The sequence below is a fragment of the Zootoca vivipara genome, chromosome 8, assembly GCF_965207765.1.
Source record: "Zootoca vivipara chromosome 8, rZooViv2.hap1.1, whole genome shotgun sequence".
Taxonomy (NCBI): domain Eukaryota; kingdom Metazoa; phylum Chordata; class Lepidosauria; order Squamata; family Lacertidae; genus Zootoca; species Zootoca vivipara.
This window is the reverse complement of record NC_142591.1, coordinates 70,648,555-70,671,033: the sequence shown is the minus strand read 5'-3', so window position 1 is coordinate 70,671,033 and position 22,479 is coordinate 70,648,555. Positions and strand designations below refer to the sequence as shown.

The 22,479-nt window shown below is 40.8% G+C and overlaps 1 protein-coding gene across 3 annotated transcripts in view; it reads left to right on the top strand.

The window, feature by feature from the left end:
- The window catches only part of CSMD3 (CUB and Sushi multiple domains 3), a 567,595-nt gene that overhangs the window by 390,694 nt on the left and 154,422 nt on the right, over positions 1-22,479 (top strand). For all 3 annotated transcript variants that reach the window (XM_088675845.1, XM_088675844.1, XM_060277658.2), the window contains 6 exons: positions 545-714; positions 4,707-4,863; positions 5,357-5,548; positions 7,619-7,745; positions 9,227-9,429; positions 20,093-20,284. In XM_088675845.1, coding sequence (XP_088531971.1) covers positions 545-714; positions 4,707-4,863; positions 5,357-5,548; positions 7,619-7,745; positions 9,227-9,429; positions 20,093-20,284 — 1,041 coding nt within the window. The remainder of the gene's footprint in view (positions 1-544; positions 715-4,706; positions 4,864-5,356; positions 5,549-7,618; positions 7,746-9,226; positions 9,430-20,092; positions 20,285-22,479) is intronic.

The following is a 22,479-nucleotide window of genomic DNA, read 5'->3' as shown; positions in this document are numbered from 1 at the left end:
TTGAATTATGGTGCTAGAGGAGACTCTTGAGAGTCCCATGGACTGCAAGAAGATCAAACCTATCCATTCTGAAGGAAATCAGTCCTGGAAGGACAGATTCTGAAGCTGAGGGTCAAATACTCTGGCCACCTCATGAGAAAAGAAGACCCCCTGGAGAAGACTCTGACGTTGGAGAAGGGGACGACAGAGGACAAGATGGTTGGAGAGTGTTCTCTAAGCTATGAACATGAGTTTGACCAAGCTGCAGGAAGCAGTGGAAGACAGGAGTGCCTGGTGTGCTCTGGTCCATGGGGTCACAAAGAGTCGGACACGACTGAACGACTAAACAACAAATAATGTACAAATATGACAATTAGTGCATAAACATATAGAGACAGGGAAAATGTGTCTCGTAGATCAGAATCAAACATTTATTTTTGTCACAGAACTTTAGATAGCGGCAAATATATATGATATGCTATTTGATAGTATTTACACTTCCCACATAAGTGAAACGTTTGATGTTCTCTGTTGAGCTATACCTCGAATTCTGTTTTACTTACAGCTGAATGTGGAGCCTCTGCCACAAATAATGAAGGAATTTTGCTGTCCCCCAATTACCCACTCAACTATGAAAACAACCATGAATGTATTTACAGCATTCAAGTGCAAGCAGGAAAAGGGATCAACATATCTGCCAGAACATTTCATTTAGCACAAGCAGATGTTCTTAAGGTACGTTGTGATTTTGGGCTGATGTATTTGTTATCTCAAAACATATGTAATTCATCTGGTTATCCCACTGTATTAAAGGCAACTAGACATTTAACTAGAGTGGATACCTAACTTCGCATCACCACCATTATCATTATATGGCCCATTACATGCTTTTCTATAACCTTATGTTTACAGGAATTAGTTTTATTGTCATGCACTTATATTTTATTAAATCACCAGTATGGATCTTGAAAACAATTTTATATTTGTAGGCAAGTAATATTAATCCGTATTTGTATTTTTGCATGTTTATTTGCAAATAAATATATTTGCAATTTGATGAATGTAAATTTAAAACAAATAATTGTAGTAGTAAATAATAATACTAGTAATAATAATAATAAATTCTAATGGGATTATAGTCAACTGATGTGCTAAATTAATACCTATGCAACATCTACCTGAATCCTCTTAAACATGTTTCATCACATCCATTGCAATGATATTTCAGAAACAATTTATCTTATTCCTCCATTTAACGGATAGCCTTTATCAGCATTTCAATTTGCTTAATTCGTGAATTAAGTCGATAAGTCAATTTAGTTTCTGTTGTTTGTTTGTTGTTAACTTTTAGTTATTTTCTTCTTCTCATTGATAAGCTATAATGCTATTAGGCCACATCATTTTCATGTGTCCTAGCACAGTGTCACATATGTGTTTTACTCAAGAATGTCTCCTTTCATATCCTACCGAAACTCATAATGCAGTCTCAATTGCACACAGTGAAAGGCTTTGCAGTGGGGCTCATTGCCCTTCCATTGTTATCGAAGTACAACTCTCTGCGTAACTGAACAGTGGCTGGCTGGGGCTGTCAGGAGTCAGAGTTCAATAACGTTAGGAGGGTCACAGGTTCACTGTTTGTTAAAGGTAAAGGTAAAGGGACCCCTGACCATTAGGTCCAGTCGTGACCGACTCTGGGGTTGCGCGCTCATCTCGCATTATTGGCCGAGGGAGCCGGCGTATAGCTTCCAGGTCATGTGGCCAGCATGACAAAGCCGCTTCTGGCAAACCAGAGCAGCACATGGAAACGCCGTTTACCTTCCCGCTGTAGCGGTTCCTATTTATCTACTTGCGTTTTGACGTGCTTTCGAACTGCTAGGTTGGCAGGAGCTGGGACCGAGCAACGGGAGCTCACCCCGTCACAGGGATTCGAACCGTTAAGTACCGGTAATTAAGAGCCCTCTTGGGTCAGGCTGAAAGACCATCTGGTCCATCATTCTGGTCCAAATATGACCAAATGGATACTTACAGAAAGCCCATCAGCAGGGAACAAGAGCGACAGCTCCATGGTTTTCCACCTGTTGAAAGGAAACCAGTCTTCTTAGTGAGATGGTGATTTTCGTAGGTTACCTGGGGAAATGACTCCACAGGTACCACTAGATGAGTGGGAAGGAAATGGGATTGATGGAGGGTGATTGCAGCTTAGATGCATGCCAAGAGTGGGAAGGGGGGCAGTTGCACTTATTTTGTAATTTAGCTGAGCACATAAAGATGAATTAGTTTCTGTTACATGCTAGGTATCCATTGCAGGTATGGTGGCATTATTTGTTTCAGCCAATTGATATTCCTTCAGTTTGTGTGCGGTTTAGATCTCCACCTTGTGCATCACTAACAAACACTGAATCTCATTTTCCATTGTATTGCCCATTCAGCCAGTATAGAGAAATTCTTTTGAATCTCTTCATGGTCTAGTTGGCTTTTCACCAACCTGAATAATTTGGTGTCATCCGCAGGCTAGAAGACTAATGGTCTCATTTGGTGTTATGCGCTTCATGTGTTCATACGTTCAATGGAAAGGTGAAAACAAGGCTCATAATTCAGTCCTATGCATATCTGCTCAGAAGTAATTCCCATTGAGTTCAGTGGGTCTTACTTCCAGGAAAATGAGTATAGGAATGCAGCCTAAGATGTGTGGGTTGTTTTTCCCCCTGATTCCAATATTGAAGAAATCATTTGATATAAAATAAAATAAATATGAAGCATACCATATTATTTTTTAATGTTTTCAGTTACCATACGGAGAAAAATAATACTTCTATGTTGATATAAGCTGATACCAAATGTTTGTTTTGTATTTTTAAGTACAAGATAAACTTTTAATCCTTTGTGTTTTACTTTGTGTCGGAAATGAAATGTAGATTTTAGTCAAGTGCAAATATAAGCATTTCTTAAAGATTCTAAGCATTAAAAATACCGTGTTTCTCCTAAAATAAGACGGTCCTCAAAAATAAGCCATGTCAGGCTTTTAATTAGTAGAATAAATATAAGACATCCCCCGAAAATAAGCCGGGGGTGGGAGCCGCTTCGGGGAGCGCAGCGCAGCGCGAAGAGCCTGGTGAGAGGCAGCTGCGGCTGCAGGTGAAGCCCGGGATCTGCGTGGGCGACTGGGGGCGGTGGTGAAGAGGCGCCCGATCAGCCCGCTTCTCAGCTGATCGGGCGCCTCTTCGCTACCGCCACAGCGCTCAGGGTGCTTGTCCCCAGTCGCCCACGCAGATCCCGGGCTTCACCTGCAGCCGCAGCTGCCTCTCACCAGGCTCTTCGCGCTGCCGCTTGGGGAGCACAGTGCAGCGCGAAGAGCACTCTTCTGGTGCTCTTGTGCGTGCGTGCGCGCGAGGGAGAAGTCCCCTTTTCCTTACCCAGGTGCAGCAGCAGGAGGTTACCCCCGCGAGGTGGGCAGTCTGTGCTCTGCACACACACACACCGTTTTGCCTCGCTCCGTCTCTCCCCCCTCCGCAAAGACACACACACACAAAAAAAAGACATCCCCTGAAAATAAGCCGTGGTGTGTTTTTTGGGAGGAAAAATAAATATAAGACGTGTCTTATTTTAGGAGAAACACGGTAGCATATATAGATAATCCAGCTGAAGTTTTAATTCTCCATAAACTTAAAATGGAGCGTGGCAACTTCTGATCTGAAACCTGCATTTGAAACTGGCTGAATGCTATTAAATACAGGTTGCATCTTGAAATGTTTTCCTCATCAAAGTGCCGATTCAAGCGTATCTGCAGGTGGAGAAAACCTGCTCAGGATAGGAAGTTGAATGAATGAATGAATGAATGTTTTTGGCTTCCAATTTGTATATAGATTACGTTGTCCTTCCACCTTTCAGCCACTGTTAGTCTGTTTGTTCCATTGTGATCTTTTTTGTTTGCTTTCAATATCAATCTGTAAAACTCCTTATTTAGTGAAATTCTTCAGTGGCTGCTTTCATATCACAACTGGAAAGAGATTGCATTTATTTATTTATTTATTTATTTATTTATGTAGTGTGATGTAGAAATGAATATACCAAATTATCACTTATTTTGTATGGATGCTAACATTAAAATATAGGCAGTGGCAAAGCAAATGCAGGAATTAAACAAACAAACAAACTCTGTGCTGAAATGAAAACCCTGTTCCTGGCTACTGCTGTGCAGGTTTGGGGTCCCCCCCTTTCTTTTACAGTGGTACCTCGGTTTAGGAACACAATTGGTTCCGGAAGTCTGTTCATAAACTGAAGCGTTCATAAACTGAAGCGAACTTTCCCATTGAAAGTAATGGAAAGTGGATTAATCCGTTCCAGACTGGTCCGGGGAGTACTCAACCTGAAGTGTACTTAACCCGAAGCATGGGTGTAATTGGTTCCGGAAGTCTGTTCATAAACTGAAGCGTTCATAAACTGAAGCGAACTTTCCCATTGAAAGTAATGGAAAGTGAATTAATCCGTTCCAGATGGGTCCGCGGTGTTCATAAACTGAAAATTCGTAAACCAAGGTGTTCATAAACCGAGGTTCCACTGTAATTGACTTAGCTTAAAAGAAGACAATGTTTAGAAAATATATTGTGCCCAACATGTAATAAGGAAGTGCAACAGCCTCAATCTGTTTCCTAATTGAAATATGGGGCTTACTTAGGTGTTTCTCTGTTGTGCCCATTTAAATTATGCAAGGCCAATTTGTTTTACAGATCTATGATGGGAGGGATAACACAGCACACTTGCTGGGAGCATTCACTGGCGCTTCCCTGCGAGGACTGACACTGAGCAGTACTTCAAATCACCTTTGGCTTGAGTTTAATTCAGATTCTGAGGGAACAGATGAAGGTTTTCAGCTTGTTTATACCAGTAAGTATTTCAGAAAGTAGAACAAGGGATAGGGTACGGAAAAGCCATGATCACTCTGTTCCTCATCCTGAGAATGGGGCATGCAAGCTCATTTTGAATGGATAACAGACACTTCTACATTGTTGTTTTGGGGTGGGATTCAGTCATATACTGCCAAATACAAATTGCACGATGATGGTTGATTTGGAGCGCATGTGCAGTAAACCCACTTTATCTGTAACTCAGGTTTTTTGGGGGTGGGGGGACAATAAGGAAAGTGATGGGAAGATGCAAACATTTTCAGGACACAACATTGCCTAATGCCCCCCACAAACAGATCAGACTGAATGCAGAACAATTTGTACTTCAACTTTGAATGTTCTTTTTGTTGGCATGTTCCATGGCACAGAAATTTAATAATTTAGGTTTAAATACACACACCCCTCTAAAATGAATGACGAATCATGTTCCAGCAAACTTCCTAGTTTGGTAACACTACCGTTTTCTTTCACAGGTTTTGAACTTTCTCATTGTGAGGATCCAGGTGTGCCACAATTTGGGTACAAGATAAGTGATCAAGGCCACTTTGCCGGCAGCACCATCATTTATGGATGCAATCCTGGCTACACACTCCATGGAAGCAGCCTTCTTAAGTGCATGACTGGAGAAAGAAGGGCATGGGACTATCCTTTGCCATCTTGTATCGGTAGTAGATTTCTCTTTAGCTTTAACCTTTGCCTTTGTCCTGGTCCAGTGTCACCATGCAAGCTTTGTGGTTGAGCAGAGATTTGATCCTGGATTACCCAGCCTCATTCTAACTACTCTGTTACTATACCTGTGCAGCAGAAACAGAATACAGGTACTGAGCACAGGTCTTCCTGGATGTGCTGATCAGCTTTGACCTCTTGCTTTAGCACGGAGAGGTTTGTCAAGCCGCCTTTTTCAATTGGTGCTTCCCGTACTTAGGAAAAGAGTCAGCACAATAGGAATGTGTTTGTGTACGTCGGTGCACACTAGAGAGTCGGCAGGGAATTGATACCCTTTCTATTATAAAATCAGATGTCCTGCAGATTACAAATTATAATTATCACAATGGCATATGAGCTCTATAGGGCCAGCTTCTTAATCTGCTCTTAATGTACACACACATACATGCAAGCTGTAAAAAAAGGTTGGATACTGGGGATCTGTGAGGCAGGGATGGCTCGCTCCTTTGCTGTGCCCAGGCCACTGTGGGATCACCTCCATCACTATCCCCTCCCTGCCCTGTTAGACTTGGGTTGCTCTCATGGCTCTGGCCCTCTCTGTTGTGTCCTTGCTGTACCCTCCCTGCCATGCCTGCGGGATACAGTGGCATGAGTGTGGGCACAGTGGCAGCAGAAGGGGCTTGGGGGTGGAGGCCCAGATCTGCAGAGGAGTGGCAGCAGGTGGGGGGTTTGCCTCAAGTGCCAAAACATCCTGGGTCAGCCCTGCCCTGAGGTGCCGCCTGAGTCAGAGAAAAAACACCTCTCTGCCTCACTTCTTTTGTTGTATAGGTTGCTGACAGAGCTCTTATTTTAGTTTCATTTTTTTAATTTAAAATATTTATATATCTCCTCTACTTAAAATAACTCCAAGGTGATGTACAATAAAAATATTCAGTACAAAACGGCAACTCAAAAATAGCTCAGAAAATACCAGCAGCATTTCACAATTACCATAGCTAGAAATCATCCAACTGGTATCAGAGGCCAGAGCACACTTGGGTAAATATTGGCTGGAAGCTCACCACAGTAGGTGACTACTGTGTCTTACAGAGAGGCCAGGTACTGTTGTGGGAAAGATCTTGCCATGAGCTGATCTCTGCAGACCACAACATAACTTGTAGCGTATCTGTAAGGGTTGCATGGTGGTTGCTCATGAGGAACTACGCAGGACTCCAACCTGGTTATTTACAGGTTTATTGTGCATACTATATACAGTGAAGAGCAAAGAGTTTCATGACTGCCCTAGTCACTGGCAGAATCTGGGAGTGCCCCCTTCCGGTTTTGACCCCAGCGAAATATCTTAGGCACCCCCAGGCGCTGCCTTCCCTCTTTGTGCTTTAGCCCTCTGCGCAATCGGGGCGACGGAAGTCGTGTCTCCCTCTCTGAGCCCTCTTGGCTAAGGTGGTGCAAGGGCTCCAAGCCAACATCCTGGAGCTCCCTCTCCGTGGTGCTGAGCTTCTCCTTGTCCTCCCCGCTGAAGGTTTGACTTCTTTCCCGGCTGGAGGAGGTGCTGCTGGAAAGCAAGCGCCAGGGATCCCTGAAACCCGATCTCCTTCCTCCTTTCTCCCTCGTAACCTGTGGATCCCCCCTGACAGTATCCTCTAAAAATCTTAGTGGGCAGGCAGGTCTATATGAGAGAAGATATTCTTTCATGTGACCTGTTCCTAAATTGTTTGGGCTTTATAAGTTAGTAGCAAAATCACTGGGTTCCATATCTGGAGAGGACTGCCATTCTCTTCCTTCTAATGCCAAAGAGAAAGTCTCCGATTCTATGCAGATAATGGTTGAATATCATCATAATCATTTTTAAAAAACTAATAAAAGTCATACCATTAGGAATTTGACGATCTCATAACATTAGGACAAGAATATTTTTGACTGGTATCCAGCTCTGTAACATAACATAATTGGTCATGGACTGTGAAATAAATGAACGTGAGATGAGAAATAATTTGTCATAAACGAAAGGTTAGAACAGAAATATTAATAGAAACTTTATCAGAAATAATTTTCTAATTTGTTTTTACTAGCTGAATGTGGAGGTCGTTTTAAAGGAGAATCCTCAGGAAGAATCTTATCTCCAGGCTATCCTTTTCCTTATGACAATAATCTGCGGTGTATGTGGATGATTGAAGTTGATCCAGGAAACATTGTCAGGTACTTCAATGTGATCTTATTTTGTGGAGAACCAAAGTTTCAAAATAAGAAACGTGGCCTGTAAAAGTTTCATTGGCATTCCAAGGGCTTTTTTCTTTTCTTTTCTTTTCTTTAACTTTCAGTATTAACTGAGTATTTAACTCAGTATTCAAGTAGCAGCCTGAGTTCTGAGAGCAGCTATATGCACTTACAGAAGCAGACGTATAAAGATGACCTAGAAGTACATTGGACAAGTGGGCCATTTGTCCTGGGCAAAGAGAATACAGTCGTATTCATTAATCAGTTTGACTTAGATTCCACACTATTCCATGTAAGCAGAGCAGCCTGCATCGGTTTTTCTATGTGTTAATAATTCTGTCTCCAAGGCACTTCCAAGCTAAAGCAGTTGAATGGTTTGGAAGCTAAAAGAGAACATTTTTAAAAAACAACAACAACACACCTTTGTAATTGTAGATCTATTTTTAAACAAAGCAAAACAAAACACACTTCACATTATAATTAACGAGTCAGAATAGCAGTTCCAAAAAAAAAAAAAATGTTTGCAGGCAGTCACCTTCTAAAACCTGATGTTAAAGAGGTACAGAAGAGTTAACTGGAATGTCTGATAGGTTTTATTGAGCTCTGTCCAGGTGGGAGGTAGATTTTCACACCCTGAAAGTGGAATGTCTTTCTGCTCCAGCAACAGTGTCAACTCTCCTTGGGAATCAAGGGGAAAAGGTGCTGTGGGATATGCTGGGAGGGGATCAGAGCTCACGTTCATTTGACATCTGATGTGACGGCGTGTCTGGACTGCTGTCCTTCCATTGTGTAGTAATGTCTCATGCAGATCCCAAACAATTTATCACATTGTCCAAGAATAACCGCCATGATAAAAAATAAAGAACTGAAGTCAAGGTCTAAATCCACTTAATATATTTATTTAATGCATGTACACAATAATATGAAACTATATCCAAATACAATATCCAGCGGGTAGTCAATAGAATATGCAGTAATAGCTGAATAACCTTTTATGGTTTTACAACATTTTATGATTTGTGTGGTTTTACATGCATAATGAATTATCTCTCATGCTCTCGGAATAGATGGCATCGAGAAAGACTCTTCAGAGTCAAAACACATTTGGCAAGGCATTACAAATGCAGCTTCTCTAATCATTGTGTTGCAAGGCTTTGGACAGTTAACATCTTTGTTCATTAATTTGTTTTGAATTCTTGCATATATGTGTTAAAAAATAAATTAAGTGCAATTAGACCTTGACATCATTGGTTTATTTGCAGCCAAAGGTAACACTGTCTAAGCTTTAACTTTTGGGAACATAAATTTTGGCTGCAGCCCTATAGCTGCTCACCTGGGAGCGGGCCCTATTCAGCTCATTGGGAAATTTTAAGTAGGCATGTAGAGAAGTACACCATTTTTTGCAACTATTTTCTTGCAATTATAAGTTATGCGGATTGTTAAACCACTGATGTTGTTAACAGCCTCCAGTTTCTAGCATTTGATACTGAAGCATCACATGATATTCTACGTGTCTGGGATGGTCCACCTGAAAACGATATGCTGTTAAAAGAAATTAGTGGCTCTCTGATTCCAGAAGGCATCCACAGCACTCTCAACATAGTTACAATCCAGTTTGACACAGACTTCTATATCAGCAAATCTGGATTTGCCATCCAGTTTTCAAGTAAGTTCACATGTGCATATGACTGTAGAATCGTTCTCATTTGACTAGATTTTGTTTCTTCCCATTTGAAGTCAGTGGTAGAAGCTGGTACAGAATAATCCACAGGCTAGTAGATGTTGTTTTTCATTTGTTTGGAATGTGACAGACACAATCATATTTATGAACAAGTGCATAATGATTTATATATTTTTCTTACATAGAAGATGAGGTGGACAGCTAAAGAACAATGCTCTCCCATGTCAATGCTTGTCCTCTCTTTTTATTTATATCTATATATATTTCTAGTTTTTTTTATAATGGTTATTTCACAGAAACATTACCATATATTGAGATCTGCTTAGAAGGCAGGTACACCTACTACCTAAGGCATTTTTTCTCTAACTTGGGTGCCCAGCTGCTGTTGGACTACAACTCACATCTTCCTTAGCTAGCAGGACCAGTAGTCAGGGTTGATGGGAGTTGTAGTCCAACAACAGCTCGGGACCCAAGTTTGAGAAACACAGATCGAAGGTGAGGCAGGTAACTACTTGAGAGAGGACTTTTTCAGTTGTGCTACCCGCTTGAGGAATTTGCTCCCCAGAAAAGCTTGCTTGGTGTTCTTTCTGTTGTCTTTTAAGTACTAGTTGACAAATTTATTACTTCTCCATGCTTTTTAATAGTGCTTTTAAAATCTTTGCTGGTTTTTTGCCCAAGGGAAAGGATAGCTCTGAAAATCCTTTGTGCACACACAGAATGTCACAAGGCGTACACTGCTTCCTGAAATATAATATGTCATTTGTGATTTTAAATAAATTAGAGATCTCTACTGCCACTACAGTAAAAACTCAACATAATTTTATAGTGGGTTTTCTTGGCTGCTTTAGCTGCCACATACCTTGAGTTCTGTTATCTTTAATCTGTGACTGGTAGCTGAGCAGATTTCCTAATAGTCTTTTACTGATGTGGAGATATCTGTATATTTGCAACGCTCTTGCTGTGAATGTCAATTTTTAAATTGCAAGCTGCCTTCTCTCTTAAATATGAAATGCAGTCCTTTGTTTTCAAATGTCTGCTTCACATGAAGAAAAGGGCTACTGAGAGCCTAAGAAGAACTTGAAGTCTCTAGTGTGTGTGTGTGTGGGGGGGGTCCAATTGGTTTGGGTACCTCTAGGGCAAGGACACACGACAATTGTCAGCACTCTCTGTTCAGTGTTTCAATTCTAAATGAGAAGAGGAACAAAACATGCCCTTTAAAATAGGCATATCCATGTTCTCAGATGCAAAACACATGACCTTCTGCCAGACAGTTAGACAATATTGTATTGTTCCTTCCCCACACAATTTCCCTCATAAATGTATATGGCAGGAGTGAGACTAATGTAGACTGTAGTTCTCAAACTAGAATTTTGCCGCCACCTTTCTTTCTTTTTTTAAGGAACAATTGTTCCTCAGCCTAGTTAATTGACTTGCTGCTGTGATTACTATATAAAATGCATTGCCCTTGTTGTAATACCTTGTCACTCCTAGTGACCATTTCCTTTCTCCAAAATGTTTGTTGTTTGTGAAATCTTTTTGGTTTTTGTTTATATATGTTGCTATAAAACAGAGGAAGGCAGTCACAGGATCAGACAATTATAGCGTTGGAAAGGACCCTGAGGATCATCTAGTCCAACCCCTTGCAATACAGGAATCTCAACTAAAGCATCCGTGACAGGTGGCCATCCTACTTGAAGGAGAGTTCATCACCTTCTAAGGGAGTCCATTCATTCCACTTTCTAACAGCTCTTACCATCAGAAAGTCCTTCCTGGTGTTTATTTGAAGTGTCCTTTCTTGTAACTTGAAGCCATTATTCAACTCTTACCCTCTGAATAACCAAGCTTGCTCCATCTTCCATGTGGCAATTCTTTAGATATTTGAAGAGGGTTACTATATCTCCTCTTATTCAAGCTAAACGTATTCCCTCAGCCATTCCTCATAAGGCTCACCCATTTTAGTTGCCCTCTGCACATGTTCCAGCTTGCCAATATCCTTCTTAAATTGTGGCACCTGGAACTGAACAGAGTACTCCATATCAGTGGCCCAAGAATCACATGTGCACCCCATGCCCTAATTTCATGCCAAATTTGTCTTAATTTCAGGTGGGTGGCAAGGTGGGTAAAATGAGAGACAAGGGGGTGGCAGAAATATCAAAAAGGATATGATAAGAGAATAAGGGGATGCCCCACCCACCTTTGGCGTTAGCCCCCTTCACTGCTGGAATGTGGACCTCAATAGACTACTTTGAAGGAGAAGTGGCCATTGATTGAAACGAAGGTTCCCCATGCCTACTATAAAAAAGTTCCATTTGTACCAGAACATTTGTACTGGTACCTACAGTACCGGAGCATTCAGGCAGTGCCAGTTTTTCAGACGAAATGTCCTTTTGCTTTATAGTGAGTGTTTCACATGAAAATGAATCTAACAATTGGTCTATATCAGGTCAGCGCTGACAATGTCTTTGTTCCCTTGACAATTTTCTGAGTGGTGGCTTTAAAAGCCAAATCCTAATGCTGAGTGTATGAACTAGCTGTTCTCAGAGTCAGATAAATTTGCTAGTGGTCTTATTAAAGAAATATAAAAAAATATATGCCACATCTCTGAGATTATTATTTTTTCCACTTTCAAGATAAAACTAGTCAGTCTGCTATATTAGTTGGCCTTTTCATACCATCTAATTGAAATCATTCTAGATCCTCACACTTCTTTTTGATGACGCAAAACTATATTTTATTAAACCACAAAAAAAATGCTTTTTATCTGACCCAAATGCAGAATCACAATATCAAAGGGTGGAAATACTCGCACACTCAATTTCCAAAAGATTCTCTTTATCTTTCTCATTAATCCTTTCTCTTTCGTTAATCTTCTCTCTTTCATTAAATTCTTTTAAAGTTGACATCTGATCTAAATGACATGCAAAATAGTCAGAATGTCACCGTAGTAATCATTGGTAAGATTCAATGGCTTTGAATTGTTGACAGTCAAAATTCTTTGAAGATTCGGATTACTGCATGTATCCTAGTTTCCCTTTGCTGGTATATATACACATGTGATCCTAGCTGTACAGCAGTTTTTCACCAGAAAAGCAGATCCCAGATTCATGGTACCAATTGTTGAGCGGTTTCAGGCTTTCTAGATAAACTGATAGGTTAGCAGAAACCCCAAGTCACACTGGGCAAATATACTGCTAGTTAATCAAATAAAGCCTCCTTGTGCAAATGTGTCAATCCTTGAACTTCATTTAGCAAGTCAAGAGTCTCCATGGTCTTTATTGTCCTTACAGCTTTTCTGGTAGAGCCTTTTAGAGTGTAAGAAAAGCCCCGCATGATCAGACAGAACATCCTTCTAGTCCAGGCATCCCCAAATTGCGGCCGTCCAGATGTTTTGGCCTACAACTCCCATGATCCCTAGCTAACAGAACCAGTGGTCGGGGATGATGGGAATTGTAGTTCAAAACATCTGGAGGGCCGAAGTTTGGGGATGTCTGTTCTAGTCTATCAGTCAGTTTTGCAGAGTGGCCAAGCAAATCCCTCCAGAAAAGTCATGAGCATGGTAGTATCCAAGTTAATTTTGCAGCAGCTTGAGTTCAGTGAAATGTTGCTTCTGAAGACTGAGGCTCTGCTCACTTGGCTTTATTAGATTCATTACTTTTGCTTTTAACACAGATTCTTGCATACAGATTTATTTTTTTCACTTTGACTTGTGCTGCTCCATGCAGGTCCTGCTTGACCTCTGACAAGCCCCAAATCCCTCTGAGGCACTCCCATTTTGGCTCAGGATTTATCCAGATCTGACGTACATCATTAGCTAGTAGTGCAAAGAGAACTAGGGAGATGGATAGATATATACTGAACTGGATTTCTTTATTGTACTTTATTGGAAAGCAAGTTTTCTTTGGTGATCACTCGTAGCTGAGTAAGATTGTCTTCCATAAACACGGTTTTAACCATGAGTCCATAAGTGACTGTGGAGGCCAATTCTGGATCCACATGTCCTTCCACAGTGGGGACATTGGTTTCTGGGCAGGAGTTGATCAAGTGGCTTTACATGAACTAGAGAGCCAGATGTGCGTATCTGTGTTTGTGAGTATGAGTGTGAGAAAGGGGAGAGTGATGGATAAATGTTATGGCCTATCTATCTAAAATGAAGTTTCCTTGAGGATTAAAGGAGATTTGATATAGCATGGACCAATCTGGGCTATTCAGAATATAAGGGGAGGGGAGGTTAAATTGCAATCTGGGTGGATATAAGGGAGAAGATAAATTTCCCCTCCCCTTTGCCCCTGAAATCACTTTTAAAAGTATTTCCCACCCAATTGGAGCTGCTTCTTTTCAGAGCTCAGGAAGAAGTTAAACTAGTAAGAAGAAATGGAGGACTGATTTAGACTCCTCTCAACCATCCTAACTCCATGGGTGGTTAATAGGGTTTCAGTGTTGACCCAGTCAGGTCTCACATATTCCTGCCACTGTTCCATCCAGATTGGTACTGGGACCAGTACAAGTACAAGCTCTCAAGCATGTTGAGGATTTTAACCGCAGTAGCTAGAAAATATTAAAATGGGGTGGGGTGGGGGTTCATAAAATGAGAAATTCACCGAGAGCAAGAAATGGTGCTGGAGCAAAATGCAGAACATTTACAAGTAGAATGATTGTAAATTAGTCTTGGGAAACATTTAATTTAATATTTCCATTTAATGACCTTGGCAATGGATAAAGGAATGAATTCATGAAAATTGCTAATGGTACGAAGTTGGGAGGCATTGGTGAAACAGAGAAGATAGAAAGATTCAGCCGTACTATATAACTTCACGGAATGCAGTAATTGAAAAGGGATGAAACTAGATAGTACAAAGTATAGGGGGAAAAGCATTTGGAGACTAATATGAAGCACACACCCCCAGTCTGCTTGAAACAGACATTTTGAAGATGGTAGAAGAGAGGGACTTGGGGATTTATTCATCACAGAATGATGATGAATCATGAATGTGAAATAGCTACAAGGAAAGCAAATGTGCTTCTAAGATGTATTAGGTGAGGCAACCCCAGAAAATGCAGGGAATTATTAATTCCACTGTGGAAAAGCATTTTGAATACCTTATGCAGTTATTCTGACTGAAAGTAAACAAATCAAAACTAGAACGGCAAACTAGACACAGACTATTAGAAAAAAGTGGAAAGGAAAGGATAAGTTTGCTTAGCCACGATGCTTTACTTGAACTATTCTGCTGGATGTGCACCGTTTTAATCTTGATGTTTTGATTGTTAGTCTTGTTAACACTTATGGGTAATCATGTAAGAAGGCAGGAATAATGGTTTTAGCAGAGGTGAAACCAAATGATTCTGTAGGGACCGAGTTTCCCTTGAAAGCTTTTCTCCAGTAAGAACCTAAATGGAATCATGATGGATCAGGCCTTAAGGCCAGCTAGTCCAGCATCCTCTGACGCACACATGAGTCCAAGAGATATGGTCCATTTATAGGGTTGCTATATTTCAAGAGGTAAAAATCTGGGCACAAAAAGTTGTTGAGCCTGATAACCTGTCCGCCGCCACCAAACTCAAGCCGCCCACACCAAAGCCTGAACCAGAGCCGCCTGCGCACAATTTTTTAAAACCCAAAACCTAGGACATTTCCTTTAAAATGTAAAATTCACCCCAGATGGGCATGTAGGATCCCCCAAAGAGGACATGCCCGGAAATTCCCAGACATATGACAACCCTAGTAAGACACAACTATCAAATTCCTCAGTTGTTCCTTCATGTGTAGATACTATATTGCAGCAGCAGAGTAATGGGCATATAAGGAATCCCATGACACTGAATATACAACACCTCTATAATTCTGTGAACATGACCATTGTCTGAATTTATCTTGAGCAAATTATAATACTCTTCAATGGGCAGTTTAAGAAAAGTCTGGTTACATCCCAAAATTTACAAGTGGCTCTTTACTACTTGCATTTGTCTTAATTTTGGTAAATCGGGTCCTCCCTACAAGAGAGGGCACGCGTTGTGGTGGGTCCCGGCAATCAGGCCTAGGTGTTGGGGCGGGGACTATTGGAGCAGCCACAACACCCTATTGGTGGTCTCTCTGATGGGGTGCAATTGGGCTAAGGGCATGCCAGTCTTAAGAGTCAGAGAGACCATTATTTAAGTGCTGCATGTGACCTTAGAGATCCTCTTCTCAGGTCACTGTGCACAGAAACACCCGCCCACCTCTCCCTAATTTTAGGGCTTGCGCTTGACCTTGCTATGCCGCCGTGTGTCGCCAACTCTTGGGGATGGGGCACGGCAGGAATTTTCCCCACTTGGCTGATTAGCTGTTGCCACTTGGGTTTCGCCTGCCGCGTAGCAAATCGTCACAACTTGTAAGGTTGGCGGATAGGCTCTGGTTCATGCTGATAGGGGTGGCAGGATGCCTAGCCAACCCTATCCATAGGTATTCCTTTAAGTGGAATCCTGGGACTTCTGGTTGGTCTTCCCCAAGCAGGTTTGTGCCCCTCTCCAGAGTTCAGGGGCACATCTGGGGGAACCATGGGCCAGGCTGCGCGAGGGGCCCCGTCCCAGATGTTCAGCTATGCTGAATCATGGTGCACCCAGAGTCAGCGCTACCTTAGGTAGCTTTGGAACCAGAGCCTATGCAACCACTCACTTGATTTGTAATCAATAAAGTTGTGGCCTAAATTCTGCCAAAAACCAAACCAAAATTTGAGTCCTATCTGAATTTATTTCTTGGCCAGGTTAAAGGGTCTCCACACACAACTTCTTTGAGTGGGAAGTGTTTCCATTTTGGCTATAATCTGTGCAATACAACCAGAGAACTAGGATTCCGGTGCTGGCCTCTTGAAGAGAAATCACACATATACTGTAATTTGAACCTTAACCACTTCATCTCGAGACTCCTATCTTCCTATCTTGCAGAGGAGCACAAAGCAGAAGACAGTGAGGACAGCTTCCATTGAGCAAGTTGCTCTGAGAAGCAACACAATTAACAGGAAACTAAAATATTATCTTAAAGATTTCAAAATAGAACATGTTTGTTCATGGAAAGCATTCCATAATTCAGAGAGCAGAGGTGAAGATCTTCAGTGCCAGGGAGCAGCAAATATAATCTTTGAGATAACCATGTTTGGATAACAAGTTCTGTGTCAATTTATAGGCACCCTAGTATACATCAAATAAGTTAGCTGAATGATAGGTTAAGCATTTCAACAAGTTACAATGCAATACAATATCAGGTACACATATGCAAATTTGTAAAGGGTTGCATTTTCTGAGCTTTGCAGCTTTCTTTCAAGACTGCATTGCAGGTCTCATTGCAAGGTTATAAGAAACTTTATCTTTGTTGAAATTTGTGCTTACTCTACAATTTTCATGGAAAGCAATGAAAGAGGTGTTTTAGATAACTAATAGAAACTAATAGAAACAATGGAATGTAGCCCACATTCCAGTGTGAATTTAGGGTACTGGACACAAAACAGGAACTCAGGAAGGCTAGATATGAGAGGATCAGAACAATACAATGCACAAACTATGAACCATGAGGAAAAGGGGAAGATTAAAGCAATATCTAATATTTTGTTGGAGAATAGTAATTTTGAAAGGAGGGGAAATGTAGTTAAATATAGAAGAAAACCAGCTTTGAGCAACTGAACAGGGAAGACAATTGTTCTAAGTCTTGTGTATAGTAGTGTCAATAATCTGTTAGTTTTTAACATTAGTCTCATGTGCTCCTGGAAACATCCATGTGCTCAGCTAGCACCAGTATGATCTCTGTAATATTTGGCTTTGTCTTGGTAAAAGAGTTTTGGGTAAAAGTATTTATGGAAAGTGTTCTTGATTATAGGCCATTTTGCTCTTGTCTCATTTGTTCAGTGACACAGAAGAAACCAAATTTATGTTACCTTTTCTTATTTAAAATAATGTAGATGCCACCTTTGTTTTGCAAAGAAATAGTAAAATAGTTCGTAAACAAATAAAAACAGAATGTCACAATAAAATCAGTTCAATAAAAGAAATATACCAATCATATTAATCAGGAACTCCAGGAATTAATGCCCAGGAAAACAAGTACGTTTTCAGCTGTCAACTGAAAAATCCCAAATTTGGAGTCTGCCTGATCTCCATAGGAGATATTTCCACAAGTTAGGCACATTTTGTGGAAGGTAGGTTCAGACTATGGGATGTTTCCACAGACAACTGCAAATGTACTTGTTTACCCAGGCATTTGCCTGACCATGAATACCAGTACAGTGGTACCTTGGTTTACAAACACAATTGGTTCCGGAAGTCTGTACTTAACCTGAAGCGTAATTTACCTGAAGCGAACTTTCCCATTGAAAGTAATGGAAAGTGGATTAATCTGTTCCAGACGGGTCTGTGGAGTACTCAACCTGAAGCGTACTTTACCCGAGGTATGAGTGTAATTCGTTCCCGAAGTCCATACTTAACCTGAAGCGCACTTAACCTGAAGCGAACTTTCCCATTGAAAGTAATGGAAAGTGGATTAATCCATTCCAGACAGGTCCACAGAGTACTTAAACTGAAAATACTCAAACTGAGGCGTACTTAAACCGAGGTATGACTGTATTAGGAGGAACTATGTTTAGGATGCTAGTCTCCTGAATACAATGAAAATAATATTTTCCAAACTGCCTGACCAGTGATCGTGCCCAAAGTCTAATTTAGTTAATTCTTTCTTTGAGTTCTTTTTTGTGATCTCATATTCAGTTTGAGTTACTGTTTTCCCGTTTCTTTTGCCAGCTCTGGCTTTTTCCTGGGAAACAAAAAAGTAAACAAGTGGCTGAAAAAGTAAACAAGTGGCTAAATCCTTTTTTTTGGTCAGTATTGACAGGTCCTAAGTGAAAAGTGCAAGCATGCTGATTCAATGAAAAGAAAATGTATAATGCAATTTAATCTGTCAAGTTTTGTTCCAAGGGAAGCGGAAATATTTGTATTTGAATGCTTACAGAATATTTTAATCATAAGCTCTGGCTCAGAGTAAAATGTCAAAGTTACTGCTGAATACAGCTAAGTCTCTTTTGCTGCTGGGATGCATGGCTCTTAATCCCATTGGGTTATTTCCAACAAACTCATCCCACTAGCACAAGAACTTTCACATTGGTAATGGAACTTCCTCTGCTGTCTTGTCCCTGCACACACTCTATGCCAGGCATCCCCAAACTGCGGCCCACCAGATGTTTTGGCCTACAACTTCCATGATCCCTAGCTAACAGGACCAGTGGTTGGGGAAGATGGGAATTGTAGTCCAAAACATCTGGAGGGCTGAAGTTTGGGGATGCCTGCTCTAGAAGGTTTGGGAAACCCTCAGAACATATTAGCAGAGTGGGGAAGACATGGGGAAGAGAAGAAAAAAGTTATTTTGCACAAGCAGAAGTCATTGCACTAACCGACAACATGTTGGATAAAACACATTAATTCAATAAATAATAAAAAAAAATCCTTCCAGTAGCACCTTAGAGACCAACTAAGTTTGTCATAGGTTTGAGCTTTCGTGTGCATGTACACTTCTTCAGATACACTGAAACAGAAGTGATTGGCTGATAGGAGTGGTAAACCATTTATCCGTATGGACATAAATCTGACATCAGGATTCACAAGACAGAGAAACCAGTAGAAGAACACTTCAATCTCCCAGGACATTCTATACAAAATCTCAAAGTAGTTGTTTTATTACAGAAAAAATTCAGAAACAGACTGGAAAGAGAAGTTGCTGAACTGCAACTCATTACCAAGCTTAAAACCATGGAGAGACCTGGTCTGAATAAGGACACTGGGTTCTTATCTCATTATACATGATAAAGCTTTCTTTAGCACCTCAGCCCTTGCTTTTTCCTGCAAGACCAATTGCAGTCGTTAACAGTCGTTAACAGTCATCAACAGGTTTACCACTCCTATCAGCCAATCACCAATTCCCACCACCCTTCTGAGTAATACCCCTCCCCACCCTCTGACTATACATAAGGGTCTGGTGACTTCTGTTTCAGTGTATCTGAAGAAGTGCGCATGCACACAAAAGCTCATACCTATGACAAACATTGTTGGTCTCTAAGGTGCTACTGCAGGGATTTTTTTATTTTGTTTTGACTGCGTCAGACCAACACGGCTACCTACCTATAACTAGTACATTAATTCAAAATAGGCATTGTTAAAATGATGAATTATCTATGAATTTGTTCCAAGCTATATGAAGAAGAAAAAAGGTAAACCACTTCACCCATCATGGGCTATCATGTGGCAATTTTTGGTACACCTGGTTAAGTATAATGCCATTCATTTAACTTGTATCATCTCAGTTCCTTCTTTGATTTTTCTTTTTAAAAACAAACAAAAACACACATGTTAGTGTAACTAGTTCAGCATATTTCTTTTACTGGCATATTTTATTCTATGCATTCAAATGCTACATTAAGTCTGCTGAAACGTGACTACAGTCAGTAATCAAAACAGATGGCAAATAAAAGAAATGATTGCATATAATAATCATTTTAGTGCACTATATATTTCCCCGAAGAAAAGAGGCCTAAACATCTCATTGGCTTGCAAGGGCCATGTACCCTGTAATAGTCTTTTCTTAAAACATATGTATGTTATGAATCAAAATGTGATATTTTTGCCTTCCTCCTAGGTTCTGTAGCCACAGCATGCCGTGATCCCGGAGTCCCCATGAACGGAACCCGAAATGGGGATGGGAGAGAACCTGGAGACACCGTCATTTTTCAGTGTGACCCTGGCTATGAGTTGCAAGGAGATGAAAGAATAACCTGCATTCAGGTAGAAAACCGGTACTTCTGGCAGCCCAACCCACCAGTCTGTATAGGTATGCAGAAACCAAGGGAAGACGCAACTGTTTTTCTGACTTTGGAAACATGTTATAGTTACACAGCCACAAAGCCAAAAGTCAATAGCTTATTGTTAATGTTGAATTAAACACAGATATCAGGGCAGCTCAGTAGGCCTCAACAAGAGGGTGTTTTACCTTTTTAAGAGGGTAGATTTCTTGCAGGAGGAAAGGAAAGAGGACAGCATCACAAAGAGAGCAAAGAGGAGAAGCTCAATAGGTACTGAAGAAAATTGTAGGTTTGTCATAAAAAGCACTCCCAATTATAGTCATTACACCTAATGTGTTTTCAGTGTAGCTAGTCTTGATCAGAAGCAGAATTTCTTCTTAGTCTCCTGAGTTAAGGAGTCCCTTTGTCTTTTGGGAGACATTGATTCCAATGAAGAGTGGCTACACTGGAAGTGTGTTAGAAGCAATTACGCCAGTTGGAGTAATCTGCAATGTTTCTACAATGGAAGGAATGCCATAACAAATTTCCATGAAGGAATAAAAAAGCTACATTTTTTTGACCTTTTGACACTTTTTTTGAGAGGGGAAAGAGAGACTGTCCCCATTCTTGTGACAAAATGGCAGAGTGCTTTCACGGTCTTAACAGACAGTTCACAAAGTCTGGTCTATTGGCAGATCCCACAGATAAGGCAGGTCAGGAGTTTCAGGGCCACATGTAATTTCAAGCGGGCAACTTGCTCCATGAAGGTTGAGAGCAAACTAAACCTTTTTCAACGTCTGCCCCTAGTCTACCTCTCCCAGGCTCCCCTGGAGACCCTGCCTGGCATATTTCCTGTGTTGCTAGGCTTACAACATCCTGAAGGTGGAATATTGGTGATGTTGTTCGATAAGAGATTGAGTGTTGGGGGGGGGGTCGTTTAATTTCATTGCACACAGGTTGTACAATGACAATAAAGGGAAGACGATGCTTCCGGCAGGGCTGGAGGAGGCGGGCAACGGCTGGAGGGTGGCACCTCCAGCGGGGAAGAGGTGGAGGCTGGACGCAGCACCTCCCGGCTCAGCTGGCCACTTAGTGCCACGGTGGCCATGGCAGATGGAGGTTCTGGGTGCAGCGCTGCTTCTGATGCCGGGAGGCACTGCACCCAGCCTCCACCTCTTCCTTGGCACCCTCCAGTACTTGGCGCCCCAGTGCCCCGCACCACTAGCCTCTATGGGTAAGACACCCCAGGTTAGAGACTCTGTAGCTTCAAGTCTTAGTTGCTGCTGCACTGTGAGGTCATGACAAAAGCAGCTTTAGGAGCGGCACAAAGTCTTCTAGTTGTGAAGGGACATCCTGAGAGTTCTGGTGCATGTGCTTTCATACCCATGTCTCTCTGGATCTTATAAACAATGGAAGCTTGTAAAAAAAAATTAACAGAGAAAAACGTATTTTAAAGATGTTCATTAGTTTTTTCACCCACTAAAATATTTCTGCAAAGTTTATTTCTTGTAGAGCTTTGTTGTTGTTGTTTGTTGTTGTTTTCATACTGATGGAATTATACAGAGAATCGTTTGCTAAAGGAACTGGTTTGTTAGTTGCTGAAACAAAAATCTTTATAAAAATGTTTTTTAATGAAAATCGATCGTTTTGCCTTATTAGAATTTCTGCGAGAGAAATTCATTGTGACATTTTTGTAAATATTTAATATGGGAGATCAGATTGTTCTGGGATTGGCAAACATCTAACAGCTTTGTTTTCTGTGAAGATCTGGAAAATATGATTACCCCCAGATGTGTTTAAAAACAACACCAACACGGAACGACGACTTTAATGGAACTCTGCTTTTTTTCCTTTGGGTTTTATTACATAAAAAAAGACATTAAACAGAAATAATTAAATGAAAGACACCCAGAAATTCACATCATGTTCTGCCAGTTAAAATAAAAATGCATGAGTGCTTTGCTCCATTCTATATATTTCCACCAGGCTATCTCATTTTAATCCATTTGAGCAATGGATTTGCAGCATCTGTTTAGATTCATGTTGTGTGTTGGCGCAGTATTTTAGCCACTTCATCCCAAACATTTATTTGGTAATATTGAAGCTTTAGGATTGGTCAAATCCTTAAAAAAAAAGCCTTTGAATATATAAAAGTATTTTTTTGAATTTTGTGGGTGGTAATTATTCAGTACATGTTCAACCTACAGTAGTACAACTTAAAATATGCACCTGTGAAAAGCAAAGG